The sequence below is a fragment of the Octodon degus genome, unplaced genomic scaffold (genome assembly GCF_000260255.1).
Source record: "Octodon degus isolate 3935 unplaced genomic scaffold, OctDeg1.0 scaffold00001, whole genome shotgun sequence".
Lineage (NCBI taxonomy): Eukaryota > Metazoa > Chordata > Mammalia > Rodentia > Octodontidae > Octodon > Octodon degus.
This window is the reverse complement of record NW_004524577.1, coordinates 25753830-25771483: the sequence shown is the minus strand read 5'-3', so window position 1 is coordinate 25771483 and position 17654 is coordinate 25753830. Positions and strand designations below refer to the sequence as shown.

Genomic DNA, 17654 nt, shown 5'->3' with positions numbered 1-17654 from the left:
AACTGTGGGACAGCAGCAGCCATCGGAAGGCTGCTGTTCATTTACCTTCAACCAACAGTGCTAAACGGAAAGAGTCAGGAGGGTCTGGGCCTCGCAAATGGCGTGTGGTGGCACCCATATGTGACTTGTCTTTTCTGATTTTAAGAACAAATTCTAGGGCTGGTGCTGTATTAAGTGGTAGTCACATCACATTCTGGTCAAATCCAAAAGACACAGAAAACAGTGCACTTGACCTTATCTGAACATAATTTCTTTATGTCACAGCTAATTTAAAACACTTACTGTTTCTCCCATTTTCAGAGTTGCTGAGATTCCGAGAGAGGGAAGTCACCAATATATTAAATAGTGAGCTGTGGTTATTATACATTTTTAAAGGGGGCATTTTAGAAATAAGTACTAGTTGACAGCCTTTTTGGAAGAATACACTAGGGCATCAAACAGACCTGAAAGAACAAAACTTCTACAGATTAGTTTAATTTTGTACTGACACGCTTTTGGCCAGTGGCCATTTCCAATTGCAAAGTTTTGTTTTATGAAATTTTGACTTAGCTTTAAATCTGTACTGTAAACAAATATGAATCTTTGAACATAATTATTTTAAGGAGCTATTAATGTGGCATTGACACATTGTATTCACTTTTACGTTCTACTGAACTTACATTAAAATAATTATAACTCCATGTACAGTACAGTTTTGGCATTGCAAACCCACACTTACACACATATAGTTTTAATGTTTTAATGCTATCCTATTTTAACTAACATTTATGATGTGTTACAATATTTAAATATTCATGGCTCCATAAATACACATCAACACTGGATGGCGTGCAGTCAGTGGGATTAAGGGAAAATGTGGGGAGTAGGTTTTCTGTCAATAGCAGGATGCCTGGGATCACAGAATCAAACGCACCATTTGACCTCCAATTTCTGTGGAAGGGTGAAGGGGAGCCACTCTTGTGAATGCGTTTGAGGAGGAGAAGTGGGGGACTGGTGAGGCAGCTAGATGGGAAACTTACTTTTGCTGCTTCTCCTGCAGTGTAGCTTTTGAACTGTGCAAGAGTTTAATTTGGGAGAGAATACCAGTTAGCATTAAAACTTATTTTTCTGAACAACAGTGAGAGGGTAAGAGTAAATCCTGCCTTAAAAGAGAAAATGGATTTTTTATAGTAGTTACTGGTTATCAGAAGAGAAAAAGTAAAAACAGAGCTCCTTGAAGACATAAATGGGTGGACTTAGAAGTGTGTTTGGTGTACCAACTGGAGTTTTAGAGTGTGAAAGGACACCTGCTATGGACCTGCCCTGTCATCGAAGGTGTCTATAAAGGCTACTGAGCACTTACCCAGGTCAGGCTGTCCTTCACCTGCAGTGAACGTGTTTATAGGGCCCTGAGACACTCAAGTAAGGTCAGGTGAAATGTTGACATTCCGAAAGTCCCTACTTGGGACATTAATCAAAATTGGAAAGAGCTTGGACAGAAAAACTCAAAGAGTGTAACCAAAAATAACATCTGTGAATATATTTATAACTCCTGCATCCATGGAATGCATACCATAAATAAAGAAAATAGTAATAAAAATTATATCCAATTATGGGGAGTCACAGGCATACAGTCAGGAGTTCAGTGCCAGCCTTGGCAAAATAGCCAGACCCCAGTTCACAAAACATGTAGAAATTGAAGCAGACATTTGCTGGCTGTGGGGATTGAACCCAGGGCCTTGTACAGGCAACTTTTCTACCACAGAGCTACATCGCAGCCCAGACCTATTCTTTCACAATGAGATCAAGATCTTCAGTAAACCTAGTATATCTGAAAAGTTATATTAAAAAGACATCAGCGGGCCGGGGAGATGGCTCAGTGGAATAAGCACTTGCCTGGCAAGCGCAAGGGCCTGAGTTCAATCCCTGGTTCCACCAAAAAAAAAAAGACACTGGAAATGACATTATATTAGGGGTACCAGTTGCATAATGTACTGGACAGGACTGGCTTAGAACATGAATTATGCACTTTGTAAAGCAAGTAGCCTTCTTTCTGCACAACCCACAATCATGTATACAGCAATTATAAATGGAATTTATGTAATGAAACCTCAAGCCATTTTGGCTCAGAGAACTATAGCTGTGTTTGTCTTTGGTAGGAATTCGATCCTGAAGAATTTTATTACCTACTGGAAGCAGCAGAAGGCCATGCTAAAGAAGGCCAGGGCATCAAAAGCGACATTCCCAGGTATATCATCAGCCAGCTGGGGCTCAATAAGGACCCTCTGGAAGGTGAGTCCATGCGTGGGTTGACTGTGGACCTGTTTCCATATCTGAGCCTCCTGCTGAGATTCAGAGGCCAGTTTTTTATTTCCTCCTCTCTTACTGTGGCTGTCTCTTTATTATTGCAAAGTCTCTTTTTGGGCAGCGGCCATAAGTTAAGTCCTGAGAAAGAAAGGCAGATGTCCCAGTGTGAGACTGGGGCCAGGGCTGGGCCTCGCAGCCCGACAGCCTGAGAACACCAGCCTATCCCGGCAGGGATTGGATCTCAGTTTTCTACGAGTACTCTTTCTCTTGCAAAGCTCAGCTGGGTTTTTCCTGACAGTATTTTAATTTTGAAAGCACTAGTAAAGAAACTAATCATTTAAAATTGGCGTGTAAATTTAGTTTGGGACTAACGCAATTGAGGAAGTTTTTTTTTAAATGGAGTATAATATTGGTATGTATATTTTTGATTATTTGCCTCAAAGTATGAAAAATAGTGAAGTACAAGACAGTGATAAAAAGAAATGCTTTAAAAATAGCTTATAGAAGGTTGATTTAAATGAAACTATATAATTTTTTTTCTAATTTATTTAGTACAGGGTCTCACTACACAGATCAGACTCCTAGTGATCCTCCTATTTTCAGCCTCCCAAGCCCTTGGATTAGAGTCGTACGCCACCATGCCCAGTCTCAATGGTGCCCCGGGGGCAGGGACGGCTGAACACACCTTGGATCGAACCCCAGTCCCTGCGCTCTGCCTAAGCAGGCATTTTAATCTGTTGAGGTATCTGGCCAGCCCTGAAACAATATATTTCTATTAAATACAGAAAATAGTAAGCATCTTCTCAATGCTTTCTTAAAAATCTAATATTGCTAACCCCCATCCCATCTTTTCCTGTTTGTTATTGTTTGGGATTGTTACTTACTGCACTAGGTCCTGACTGCCTAAAAGCACTCATGCATAATCCCTGGATCCTTAATGCAAAATTGTCTTCCTGGTTCATTAAATTGAATTTACAAACAGCATTTTTCCTACTCGATTGTTTGTGATGGAGATAAACGTTGCAACTGAGGTTTTTCCTGTTGAAAGCCAGGGAGCCTGCTGCTCTCTGCCCTGCTCTCTCCTGTTCTTCCTGCTTTGTCTGCTCCTATGGCCATCCTATCTTTGCTTCCAGTGAAATGATGCATGCATTACTGGGAGATAATGCCAGATAAATTCATACTGTACTGAAAGCAATACCACAACAGATTCATCACTTATCAGAGACTGGTGGCTGCTTCTCTGAAAAGTTCCCTGGGGAGAGATTTTTCCCTATGGCTTTCAAATTACCATCTTTACCTTTCTGAATCATGAGTCTTCAGAAATGGTTTAAATCAATGAAATAAAAAGGGCAGACGTTTAATGGTATTTAGATGAGTTTTAAAAATCTCTTCAGGCATTACAAAATGATGCGTTAGCTTCCTGCTTCAAAAGCTGACTCTTGGTTCCGTTCCATTACTACCCACTGCTTACAAATAATATGTATTTCTCAGATAATAGTTATTTAGCAGAAACTCTATTTAAAACAGAACCATCTTTTAATTTGTTTTTTTATGAAAATAATTGGAGTGGGGGAGGCTGTCAAAGCCTATTACAGTGACTCTTCACGCCAGTGTAGTTCAGGCTGCGTCAGCCCTTGAGTTATAGATGGAGCTTGTTTTTCACAGTTTTCCTACCTGGCAGCAAATATCACTGTGGGCTGCACTGTGGTAGGTGAGTAATCAGAGGCCTATTTTGTGCCTTAATGAAGAGTTTAAAAAATAATACCGATCTTTGATGTGTTTAGAGTTTAGTAACGTAAACTTTATAGTTAGAAGGTTTTTCTTTCCTTTTAACTCTTTTGACAGTTTTCTCAATTCAGCCATTTTTAATCTGTTTGTTAGCACTTACAATGACTTCTGCAGAAAATTTAGTAAGTGATGACAGCCTTCTACCTACATTTGCTTACCTCTTCTGCGGACATCCACATGAGCACCCCAAAGGCCTGTCCCTTGAGGGTTAGGGGTGGGAGCCCTAGAGGTCTAGGGCAATTCTTGAGCCTCCTTGTGTCTCAGTTCCTTGAATAAAACAAAAATGGGATAATAACAGTACTGATTTCTTGGTGGTTTTAAAGATTATAAGAGCTGATCTCTGTCATTGTTTCACATAAGCAATTGCTTAATACATGTAAGCTGTGACTGCTGTTTTATTTAAATTAATCTTTTTTCTTGAGAACTCCTCCAGCTGAGTATGCTTTAATTTGTCTCAAAGTCTGCACATCGGAGGTATTAGGCACCTTGGATGTTGGCATCCTTTGAATGGCACCAACGAAATATACCATTTGCCCTAAGTTTATCTTTATTCTGGAATTTCTCTTGTAGGTAAGCTGGGAAGTTAGTAGTGTCAATCTCCAGTCTTGCAGAACCTGGAGTTTGTAATTTCTCCTTAACAGTAACACTCCATTACCGTTTTGCTTTATATTTCTTTTCTATTTATAAAACCATGAGTTTCACATAAGCAATTGCTTAATACATGTAAGCTGTGACTGCTGAAATAACGATCTAAGAAATACTTCCAGAGACATACAAAAGTATGTAGTTAAAAATAACTATCGTACATGTTCAATTTTGAAACATTAGCGTGCAACTAAAGAAATCTCTTAACTTTTTAAATAAAACATTTTTAAAAGTATGAAAATAAACAGTAAATGAATTAGGTTTTCTTATTTACTTACATAAAGTGAAGCATGCATTCCAACATGGTGGGCAATTAGACCCTTTGTCTCTTTTAAGTAGACCACCAGGATAGTACTTAAGCTGCTTTCAAGCATGTGGCATCCAGCCCAGAACTGAATACTTCATGCAATGTAATTAATAATAAATAACAGTCAACATTTAATGAGCACTTGATTTTTCTTAACACGCTGGAAACTTCACGTATATTATTTTGTATAATACCCATAAAAATACGTACTCCCTAAGTACTGCTGCTGCTCCTGTCCTGCAGGGGAAGACCCCAAAGTTAAACAGCTACCCAGCCAGTAAGAGCCAGTGGTAGTGCTATTCCAGGTCTTCCCATCTCCGCACCCCTCTTCACCATTATGAATCCTCTGATAAAACTATAGATTACTCTGAGCGTAGCTGCTGGTATCTCTCTCCCCGGACCTGAAGAAATGAAACAAGGGGTTCTCTGGTCAGGTTGAGTCCATTTCTGAGTCATAGCCAAAGGACCTCTAGTGCCTTTCAGAGCTTGGGAAGCCTTGCATCTCTTGGATATTGGACAGGAACCAGAGTTGTTAACACAGCAAACCCTTTGCAAGCAAAAGTAATTGCGTCAGCCAGTTACATGCTACTAGCTGGAGCAGAAGTCCCATCTCCAAAGTTCTTGTGTCTAAGTATTCGTAAGGCATGGAGTTCCAGATGCAGGTGTGCAGTGAACAAGCCTGAATTCTAAGTTGTTCCTTCTTGCCATCTTAGATGTAGGATTTCCCCTTGGGCTCACTGGAGTACAGAGTATATTAATTTCTTTCTTTTTTGTGATGGAGAAATTATTTTTTTTTTTTACTTTAGCTTAGTAGTCTTTTCTAATTGCAATACTTTTCTTAAGCCTTGTTTTTTCATTTTTAAATTTAGAAATGGCCCAGTTGGGGAACTATGACAGTGGAACAGCAGAAACACCAGAAACAGACGAGTCAGTGAGTGTAAGTATCTTTTTGGTAAAAAATACAATATTGGTTTTTTCTGTTTATTAGCTTCAGGAGTTTTGTTTTTTTTTTTCTGCACTAATTACTTTATTCGACAAATATTTATTATGCTTTTTGTGCAAGAAACTGCCAGGCACTAGGCATGCAATTTTAGTGCCTCCCTCAAAGAGAAACAGAAATTTACTACAAGAATTCATAACAAAGAATAGTAACAAGGAACATGAGGAGGATCTACAAAGAAACAAGACCATGTGCTGCTAAAACACATCATGAAGAGATTTCTGTTAGTCTGGTAGTCCCGAAAGGTGTTGCGAGGAGCTGGCACTTGAGAGAAATTACTGGGGTAGAAAGCAGGGCACATTCCAGGCCCAGTGCTTCTGACTGCTAAGAGGAAGGGAGACCGTGGAGAAAGAAGAGCTTGAGCCTAAGCTGGATCCGCAGGTCCCTGCGCTTAGGTGGTTTGTTTTGTTTTGTTCTTCTAAGAGCAACAAGAAGCAACTGAGCTTCACAGAAGTACATGTAGATGGGCGCCAACGAGGTAAACAAGGGGACGACAGGGTCAGTCATGGCTTAAAGCAAAGCAGGTGGGGTGCAGGAAGTGGACAGGTATCCCTGGAAGGCAGTGAAGTGGCAGCTGCACTGGTGCCGTGGCTGGGACCATTCTCCTAAATACTAACCCCCAGCAGAGAAGCCAAGACGGGCAGGCTGAGGTGACAAGGCAGGCACTGGCTGTTTACCGTGGTGGCTGGGTGTCCAAACTATGGATTCAGATTATCTGAATTTGAAAACTGGCTGTACCTCTTACTAGATCTGGAGAATAGGGGAGATACCCTATGTTTTAGTTCCCCCTCTATAAAATAGATATACTATACATAATTAATGAGATAGTCTATATAAAATCACTAGGGAATGTGAATAACAGTTGTTTTATTAAGTTTACTACTGTCATAATTTTGAATATGTTGAGCCTGAAGTTCCCTTGAAACATGCTGAGAGAGTTATCAAACTAGCAACTGCATATTTGCTGTCTTCTGACACAGAGGGGGTTTTTCTGGTGACGATCGGACTGCTGTAGGTGTCTTCTGTGAACAGAAAGGAAACCACTAGGTAGAGAATTGCTCGTGGGCCGGGGGCCTTGAGCATGGCCCTGCAGTCCAAAGCCATGGAGGAACAGTCCTGGTGAGCATGGCTGCGCATGCAAGTGGTTCTGGTCCTCAACTGGTTGCTGTGATGAAGCTGTGGAATGATGACTGAATTGAGGTTCTGCGTTTAGAGGTCAAGGGGAAGAGAGGAGAGATGTGACTGCTAGAGTTGACTGGGTCACATAGCCCTGAGGCCCACGTTGGTTGTGTCACCTCTGCAGACTTTGCAGTCACCCAAAATGGTAAGGGATGCCAGGCAGAGGCCAGTAGGAAGGTGGTGCCAAGCCTGCCACTGACACATGAGTTGACAGCCTCAGGGACTACTGTAGGGAGTAGGGAGTCATGGGATTCTTGCAGCGTAGTGGGCTGGGACACTGGACTCTGCACAGGGCAACAGAGGGGCTATTAACCCCTGTCACTGCTGAGGTAAATGAGGCATGAGATGATTTTTATTAAGAGCACTGTGTTTATTCTTGTCCTTTGAGCTGAGCTTCTTAGAGACCATTATTTAAAATGTCAATATGAAAGCACACCAAGGCTTTTGGTATGGAAGCAAAGAAAGGCAGGCATCCTGCATCAGGGTGCCCCTCTGCAGCCCGCTCTTTCTTCCTAGCATGGCTTACTGCAGAAAGGAAGTAGACATGCCCTGAGCCAAGGTGGAGAGACCACATCTTCCACCAGCCCTGCCAACAGCCCCTCCAGCCCATTGTCCTTAGGCTGACTGAAACCAGAGGAGAGATTGACCTTTGGGACTTAAATCACAGAGTGTTCAGAGGCTAGGACGAGATGCACTGGAATGATGGACCAAGGGAAAATAAAATGAGGAATTGGCAAAGATCTTAGTGCATTGAACCCTTGGAAACACAGGTTGCTTAGCTGCAGGAGCTCAGCACTGCTGTGGTGACCGAGCTCTGAAGCTGTCCATGCTCTCTTGAGCAGAATACTCCACATCAGCATGTTCATTATAGAATTCAAGAATTGTCTTTTTTTGCCATTCATATAGTTTTCTCAATTTCTGAACTTTTTTATATTTTGTTCCCAAGAGCTCTAATGCTTCCCTGAAGCTTCGAAGGAAACCTCGAGAAAGTGATTTTGAAACAATTAAGTTGATTAGCAATGGAGCCTATGGGTGAGTAATTCAAGAAAAGCTCTTATATTTTAACATGTCTAGTAATATATTCATTCTTTATGGGTTTTATTTTTTTAGCTTTTTCATTTTTTATGTTTATTTCATGCCAAATAGACATTATGTAAGAACTTTCCAGACCTCTGCCCTTTTCTTGGTGTGTGTAACATGCTGCCAAAATGTTTATTCTTAAGTACTCCAGTAGGAAATACAGCAAGGAACCTACGGGTTGTCTCAGAAGGCTGGAGAGAAAGATTGTATAAAGTAAAAGAAAAATGTTACATATTCCTGTTTCTATTCCTTTATTCTTCCCTACTGGGTTCCCAAGTGCCTGACTTCTGGTATGTATGTGTCTGTGTGCAATTTTATATCGCACCTACACATACACAAACCCACATGCATTTACTGTTAACCTGTACTTCCTATCTGACCTGTAAGCAACCTTGCAAAAAAGAGACAGAAAGCCTTTTACATAAGACTGTTTGAACTTTGACAGCTATATATTTATTTTTTGTTAGTCCTTATATTAAAATAGGATTTTAAAAATTGAGCCCTATCCTATAATGTAGAACTCTTTTATCCATTTTGTTTTTCTTTAAGCTAGAAATTCATTCTCTAGATTTGTGTACATGCACTACAGGATTTGCTTTCAAATACCACCTTAATTTAGGGTTAGGAAGCACTACTTTCCTTTTTCATTATACTTTTTACATACAATATACAAAATATTTGTTTCAAGAAAGGTTTTATTGGCATAATTTTATATATTTGTGAGGTACACTGTTATGCTTCAGTGCGTTCATAATAAAATCAGAGAAATTAATAGGTCCATCTCTTTCAACATTGATTATTAGTGTTGGGAGCCTTTGAACTCCTGTCGTCTCGTTCCTGGCTCTACTTCTATAGACACGCAGTTCCCCTTCCCCAGGAACAGGGTCAGCAGCCACTAGAGTCTTCTGAGTTATTAATAAATAGTTCAGAAGGGTAATTAGTGTGCAAACTATGGCCAATCCATTTTAGGCAGCCCAAGAATTTCAGTTTAAATATTAATCCCAATTCCATCTGTAAATGGAGAGCAATAAATAACCCCAGAGACATTTATTGCCATTTATCACACATATGAGCAGATGAGATAAAAGTAGTTTTTGTTATGCCACAAGAGATATTTCTATTTTTTCACCCCTAGTATTTTCCATACCATTAACCTAGTGAAGAACTTAAATATTTGTGAGTCCTTTCTATGCTTCACTGATGTGTTTCCAGAATTATGTCAAATGGTGTATTTCTTGATATGGCCCATAAATGCTTTCTGATGTTACAGTTCTGTAGTGTTTTATTCCCTTTTAGGACCTCATTGAAACCTTTGTACCTAGTAATACTGTCCTAGCATGCTATTGTCTGTGGTTTCTGTTTGCTTTTTTTAGTTCCCTCTGTTGGAGATGGCCTAGGATTTATTAGGAAAAAGTCTGCAAATTCATTTAACGAGCATATGGGTTTAACAGTGCTAAATTCTAATGGCAGTGGGATTCTAGCAAAACAGTATCTAGAAGTCCCACTTTGGTAAATCTTGGGCATATATCTTAGCAGTATTTGGAGTTCTAATTGGTTGAGTAAACTCATTTGTAGTGCAATTAAACCACTGTATAGTAGATGAGGTATATCACACTTCGGGGAATGGTTGGGAATATACAAGAAGTTAAACAAGCTGTGAATCCGTAAACACCCAGGATGCAGGCCAAGTCATTAATGGGCTCACGAGCTGCCTGTTGGAGGCTCTGCTGAGAAGCCAAAAGGAGCCTTTTCCCTAGCTTGCTCATCTCCTATTTAATCTCGCATTACATTTCTGACAGATCCTCTCTATGTTGTAATTATTTTTAATTTGAAATTTGAATGGCGCTTCCTCTTACCACGTCACCTAGACTGATGTAAACTGGATGAACAGATGGATACCAGGAAAGCTGGATGAACAAGAGGCTCCTGCGGGCTATCTGCGATATCGGCATAATAGGGTTTCTCCCCTCAGGCTGGTGGCAGAAGGAGACACCAAGTCCACAGCTTTTCTACATGACTGTCTCCAGAACTAACCCTCTCTTCCTTAGTCAGGGCCTCCTGTCTTGCTAAAATAGAAGGAACCATTTTCTCGTTGGACTTGGTGACCATTCATGCAGTAATGCCGCTGGGATGAACATCTGATTCCGTTCTCTGTGGCCCACGTTTCAGCTCCCTGGCTGGAAGTGAAGTATCACTTCATGCCAAGCGAGCCCTCCATAGAAGGCTGCCTCCATATGCCAGGAACTCTGCTAGTGTAGCTGTGTGCTGTTCTCACAGAAGCCTGGTGACAGTGGAGTCTTCTCACCTGCATGCAGGGAAGGAGGTGTTCAAAGTCAGAGTCACTCTCTTCTCTCAGTAGTATCTTCTAGTTAAAGCTTTTAGCCATCTTAATTGAAGTATAACAATCCTACCTCTTCTATTGAGCACAGCCTGGATTTTTAAATTACAACTTCAAACATTTTCAAAAGAGAAAGAATCAAATTGACTCAAAAGTAAAAACTCTAAGTGCACATGGTACAACAGTTCTCCCTTTGCGTTTCTTTGTAACCTCGATGCACATGAGTCTCATGTGGGTCAAGGGCCAGGGAGTTTGTTACAGAGCCTGCTGTAGAAGTTGAGACACACTCCTCTCCACACACACACACACACACACACCCCACCTCCTCTCCCCTTTGCTTCCCTCTCACACATACGCCCTGGCCCTCAGGCCCTTCGCGTTCTCAGTGCAGACATTGTTTTATACACACTACACATTCCTGCTCCCAGTAGAGCTGATTGTTCAGCCCTGGGTGCTGTCACCTGGTGAGTTCATTTCGCCCCGGTGCCCCTACCTTGGCCTTGCATGGGAAGCTCCCAGAGAATACAGCCCCTGGTGGCCTTCTCCTATGTCACTTTCCACCTTTGGATTTCCCTGTTGTTCAAGGAGGTTAGTGGAAGAAGAGACGGAGGCAGCCTTTTCACAGCAACCCTTAAGCTCAAAAGCAAAGAACTGGGAGGCCAGGCCAGCCCCATGCAGTGGTAGGACACCGAGCTATTTATTGCACAGCAGCTACTGTCTGTCTGTTTGCTCTTACTCCCTTTGCCTTTCTCAGAGTCTCTTGGTCTCCACTGATTATGGAGGTCTAGGACAGTGACTTACGGAAATGGAGGAAAGGCGAGTGGGAATGGGAAGCACAAGAATTATTCAGTGCCTCTTGTTCTTGTACAGTTTTGCAGAACAGTTATTTATGTAAGAAACGGTGAGGCTTGATTGAAAATCAGAATGGCAGCCTTGTGATAGTCTAGACGTGAAATTCAGAACACGCATCTAAGGGTCCTCAGTACTAGACCTAAAAGTCAATTGACAGAAGTCAGAAAGCAAGCTTCAGTCTGGTTGACTCTTAGGAACAGGCAAGCCATTATAGAAAGATGCTGCCATTTTCTTTTCAACACCATGAATTCTTAAAAAAAAAAAACAAAAAAACAATTGCTTATTTCCTTCTAATGAAAATTGTGTTGACCAATGCCTGTCTTATATTTAAGAGATGCAAAGCTACTTTTTGTGTTCCTTTGTGATCTGTGTTGACATCCTGCTGTGGTCAGAAGTAATTTAAATTATCTGTGGACTTCGGATTTTATCCAATCAGCATAAAAAGGGAAATATAGTAAAAGCCTTTAATCTGACACAGAAAGAACTACTAGTTAGTTAATTTAAAAAATAAAGTTTGTAGTCATTTAAAAATATATTCTTGAACAGTTTAACCTAAACACAAACATAAAAATTTACTGGTTTGGGTATATAAAACCATTCAAGGCAGCCAGTATAAACCGTAGTTATAATACATTATTTATTTTCAGTTTCAACCTCTTTAAAGCTGAAGTACTTGAAGTAATTTGAATGTAGTAATCTACATTGCTGTTTTTTCTTTTTCTTTCATTGTTTGGAAAGTTCACCCATATTAAATCAGAAAAGGAATTTTTTTTTTAATGTATTTTTGACAGGGCCTACAGGGTCTCACTACACAGATCAGACTTTGAGTGATTGTCCTGTTTTCAGCCTCCCAAATGCTGGGATTACAGGCATGTGCCACCATGCCCAGTCTCAATCACCGTCTCAGCACACCCCAAGGGCAGGGCCAGCATGACATGCCAGGTATTGAACCCCAGTCCCTGTGCCTGCCTAAGCAGGTGCTTTAGTCTGCTGAGCTATCTGACCAGCCCCAGAAAAGAAATTTTATTTAGTAATTTATATCTATCAAAACTTTCAAAGGGCCAGCCAAATAGCTCAGCAGATTAAAGTGCCTGAAAGCAGGCTCAGGGGCCAGGGGTTCGATCTCCAGGCCTGCCATGCTGGTTCCACCCCTGGGACCCACTGTAACAGCACTTGAGACTAGGGGTGGTGGCACACACCTGTAATCCCAGCTCTTGGGAAACAGAGGCTGTAAACAGGCGGATCACTAGGAGTCTGATCTAGTAGTGAGACCCTGAACACTCTATGTAAATCCTTCCCTAAAATACAAAAAAAAAAAAAAAAAAAAAAAAAAAAAAAAAAAAAAAACACCTTTCTAGAACATTCCCATAGGGGATTTATCACTCATAGAGCTTCTCGTGTCCACACTCATATTTCATTGGTTTCAATATTTATTTAAGTTGGTTAATTTTCTTATCAAATTCAGTCAGGAGAAGTATAAGAATACACCCAGCTATGGGAATCCTGGCATTCAGGCACTCTGCAGAGAGCCGCTGGCCATGCTCAAAGTGCTGGGTGCCAACTCTCTGACTCTCACGTTGTTGGATTTTATAGTGGAAGGGCACCAACAGGGCATCCAGTGAGTTGGTGATTAAGAAAGCTCCTGAGTGTGTAGTGAATGAAGAACTTAAAAGACAAAGAAATGGGGGTGGGGGGAGTACAGCCAAAATTTAAAAAAAAAATGTTTCAACAGAGATAGACATGCGTAATTTTTGTGATCAAAGGCAAAAGGCAAATACAAGAAAACGATTACAAAAGTAATTCCTAGTGGAATAATTAAAGAGAAAAAAATGTTACTTCTGATTAAACCACATTGACTATATTGGGATGCACAGCACTGGGTCCCCTCTTGGAGGAGCCCCTCCAAGACATTGTCCTTGTCACTCATCTTTTCCCTATGAGGTTGAGGACGACTTCCTCCAATTACTTTCTCCACATTGTCCTGCAGGTGGCCTCAGGGAGGCCAGTGCCTTGCTGTAGAGAGGGTCTGGGAAAGGCCGTGGGGAGAAAGGAGTCTGTCCTGCTCTGTTCACTTTACACAGTGCAGTTGCCTGACACTGTGGCCCTGGGCTTGGAGGAGCAGAAGTGCAGCTATGTGTGAAAGCCCTCTTTTTATAGGAAAATGCATTTTCTTTTGTAACAAGCATGGGAGTAAAATGCTGAAGTCCATAGTGAGGAAATGTGCTTCTCTTTGTTGCGGAACAGCCGCATGTAGCCTCTTATTTCTCATTTATCTGGAAAGTCCATAGGAAGTAAATTACTTTCCATTGGAAACAAGATACTTTAAGAAGCTCTGGTCCTTTTTGCAGATCCCGAGGGTATCATTTAGGAAATTATTGCTTTAGTCAGTCAAGGAAAAGTGCCTAACATATGTCTAATGCTAGCAAGGATCTAGCTTGTGATCTGTATGTAATTTTGTTAATTCTTCCCAGTTCAGATTTATATATTGGATTTGGTTTTGTTTGTGGAAAAACTGAAAACATCAGCTAGATCTTGGACAAGAGTTGACCTTGGGGACTCTTTATCTGTTTGCTGCATCTGAGAAGATGAGTTTGACGCCTCATGTATGACCTTTATTGAAAAGCTTTAAAAAAAAAAAGTCAATGTAGCCAAAAGACTTTGGCCTTGGAAAGAACTGCTTCTAGTTGCCAGCATAGCTTGTAGGAGCTGAACTCCAGCCGCCTTCCAAACTTAACAGAAACAGATGAGACCTGGTTTGCTGTATCCCCCAAACATCCTTACTTCTCTCTTCCTATGAACCCCCATACTTGTGCTTCTTTTCAGGGCAGTCTATTTTGTTCGGCATAAGGAGTCGAGGCAGAGGTTTGCCATGAAGAAGATTAATAAACAGAACCTAATCCTTCGAAACCAAATCCAGCAGGCATTTGTGGAACGGGATATTCTGACTTTCGCAGAAAACCCCTTTGTCGTCAGCATGTATTGCTCCTTTGAAACAAGGCGCCATTTGTGCATGGTCATGGAATACGTGGAAGGTAAATCAGCTACTGTCCCAGAACGCAACCCCTTATGCAGCGACTCCTCATGGTTTGTGTCCTTGAAACTGTCTGAGTTTATGCCACCTAAATGGCTGTATCCACACAGGACCTGGAGCCAGGCAATGAGATGGCTGTAGTCCCAGTCATTATCTTCTGATAATTGCTTATAAAGTGCCTACTCTACTGTAACAAAGGGAAAATTAGTGCTATTTAGGAAAAGGTTGTTTTCCTTTTTTTAAAATAGCTTTTAATCCTAACTACTTCCCTTTAGTTGGTCATTAAAGTTGGAATATAGGTGATGTAATGTTTCTTTCTTATTTTATCACATAGCATAAAAGCATTCATTGCTTTGGGTCTTCTTGAATTAAAAATATGTTCTTTTTAGTCTAGACTACAGAATTTAAAATGTGTTAGGGAAAAGGAAAGACTTTTCAAAACCCTACAGCCAAGTGTGTTTGATTTTAACTTTTTTATTTGTTAAAAAAATGGTTTTTGTAGTCTACTTTTTTAAATGTTCTAAGTAATCTTATTTCTATCTTTTTTCCTTTAAATTTTTAAGACTTTAGAATGGACAGGACTTGTTGACATAAAGTTAATGTAGTGAATAGAGCAGCAGAGGCTAAAATAATTTTCAGAGCATCTAGTTTAAGCTCTTGTCATTGTTTGAACAGAATCCCAAAACAGGAGACTCATATGTACAGTAGATTTAGTGAAATCTCCTGTATTCGGCAGATAAGTAAACTAAAGTCCAAGAAGGACTTACTGTCTATTGCGAGGCAGATTGAAGACATAGCATAGTTTGCCTGATTTCCACTCAGCACTGTGGCCATCCCACAAGTACTTTATTTTTTTAACCATCACTGTGGTACTTCAGTCCAGGTAGCCTAATTGCAAAGTCCTTGTTTTATACTGATACATCTTTAGTTGTTAATTTTTTAGCTCAATTCCTTTTAAATTTACGTAGTACTGTATATACTAAAATTATGTGAGTAGTTCCTCAAAATACAGTCCTGCTTCAGAGCCAAACCTGCTCTGTTAGGAATACTGCATGTTAAGTTCATTGTCTCCATTCTGTGTCTTAATTAGAAACATGAGTCCATTAATCCTAGTCGACGTGATTGCTATGCAATCTTTTCCTCTGTTTGACAGGGGGAGACTGTGCTACCTTAATGAAGAACATGGGTCCTCTTCCTGTCGATATGGCCCGAATGTATTTTGCTGAGACAGTCTTGGCCTTGGAATATCTGCATAATTATGGAATTGTACACAGGGATTTGAAACCAGACAAGTATGTACTGTGCTGAAACATATGTCTTCTTTTACATGAATCCTAAGCTTTCTTATGTCTAGAAAACATTTTCTTTCACTGCTACTTGCACATTTAAAAATTCTTCCATGTCTACAGTAAGTTTTTTAAAGTATATGTGCTAATTTTTAGACAATTCTCTAAAGATTATAATTCTTATAATTCATCAGGATAAGCTGACTCGAAAGCCAAAATTACGTTAGTTTTAATTGTTCAGGATATGAACTTTTGAAGAGCAGCATAGAATCCCACAAGTTATTTTCTGGATAGTTTCTACATTTGATGCCATACTCAGATAATCCTTCCCTATTCCAAAATAATATGCTTGATATTATATTCTATTTTATTCACACTGTTTATTAATTTTTAATTTATGTGAAGTTCATTTTGGTGTCTGAGATACAGATGGAATCTTTTCTCCCCCAAATGACTAGCTGTTCATCTTGACACCATTTATTAAATATTTCATGCCTTCTCCACTAATGGGAACATCTTTAAAAACATTACATGTTAATATGTAAGGAGTTTAAGCATGTTAAAATTTTTATGATAAAACTGACTCATGTTCATTCCTGAAAATTTGGAAAGTACAAGAGAAGAGAAATAAAAAAATTTCATCCATAATATTACCAAAGACAGCTATTAGAAATTTAGGATATTTCCTTCCAGTGGATTTTAAAAATCCTTATATTCATTTAGTGTTTTAGTTGATATGAGACCATATATACTATTTAATTTTTTTACTTAAAATGAAACATTCTAAATATTCACATGCAAATTATTTGCATGTATAAGAAATACAGGTTTTGGTCTGAGAAATGTAAATTAGAGCTGGAAGTTGAAATCTGAAACAATACATTTTTCTGTCCAAGTTCTTTATCTGTGTCTCATTTGAATCACAGATGGGTTGCCTGTCTTAATCTGTAATGTATGACCAGGGAATTCTGGTGGCCCTTTCTCTTCTGTTTTCGTCTTCTGCCAGTGGAAAGAAGGGCAAGTTGCACCCTTGAATTTCTCCAAGAGCTTTGGAGTGTTACAAGAAATGATACTGAGGCTGTTCCAACACCTTGTCTTTGGCCCTCTCTGGAATTACACTCAGCCACCAGAGTGACATGTCTCTATAACTTCGTCATTTTCCAGGCTGGCTTTTGTAAAACAGAAAAGTGGATAGATTTAACAGTTTTACAAGTTGATGAGGAGAGGGGGAAATCTTAAAAACAAACAAACAAAAGTGATTGTTGTCCTCTATGTTCTTTTGCTCCACAGCTTGTTGGTCACCTCCATGGGGCACATAAAACTGACAGATTTTGGATTATCTAAGGTGGGACTAATGAGCATGACCACCAATCTGTATGAGGGGCATATTGAGAAGGATGCCCGAGAGTTCCTGGATAAACAGGTAAGCTGGTATGCTGTAGCGCTCTGTGGAGAATTACAAAGTACAGTGTTGACGGTGAAGTTCAAAATCCACTTGCCTCAGCCATCTCCACACTAGGGCTGGAGGTTTAGATGTCTGTATAAGCCTTACATTTAATAAAGTGCAAATTGCTCCCATTTGTCTCCAGGAGCCTCTTTGAACTGTCCGCTCCCTCCACATTCTTCCCCCAGAATTATGGTCTATTAGCAAGACGAACGATCTAATTGCCCACAAGTGAGAGTGTGAGCGAGACAAATGGAAAACTGTTTTTGTAAGGAATTCAGGAGTCTCAGTAGAGTACTCAGGAAACTCATGATGCATTGTACAATCACGGATGCTAAAATCTGAGCCATGGCCCATTTCCCTTTAAGCATGCCTCATTACCATGCACCCGCAATCTGTTCATCGTACAGTTACTTAA

At 40.1% G+C, this 17654-nt stretch overlaps 1 protein-coding gene across 6 annotated transcripts in view; it reads left to right on the top strand.

Moving 5' to 3' along the window:
• The window catches only part of Mast4 (microtubule associated serine/threonine kinase family member 4), a 587536-nt gene that overhangs the window by 535152 nt on the left and 34730 nt on the right, over positions 1-17654 (top strand). For all 6 annotated transcript variants that reach the window (XM_023705080.1, XM_004623035.2, XM_023705162.1 and 3 more), the window contains 6 exons: positions 2139-2271; positions 5896-5963; positions 8152-8237; positions 14299-14507; positions 15660-15798; positions 17083-17215. In XM_023705080.1, coding sequence (XP_023560848.1) covers positions 2139-2271; positions 5896-5963; positions 8152-8237; positions 14299-14507; positions 15660-15798; positions 17083-17215 — 768 coding nt within the window. The remainder of the gene's footprint in view (positions 1-2138; positions 2272-5895; positions 5964-8151; positions 8238-14298; positions 14508-15659; positions 15799-17082; positions 17216-17654) is intronic.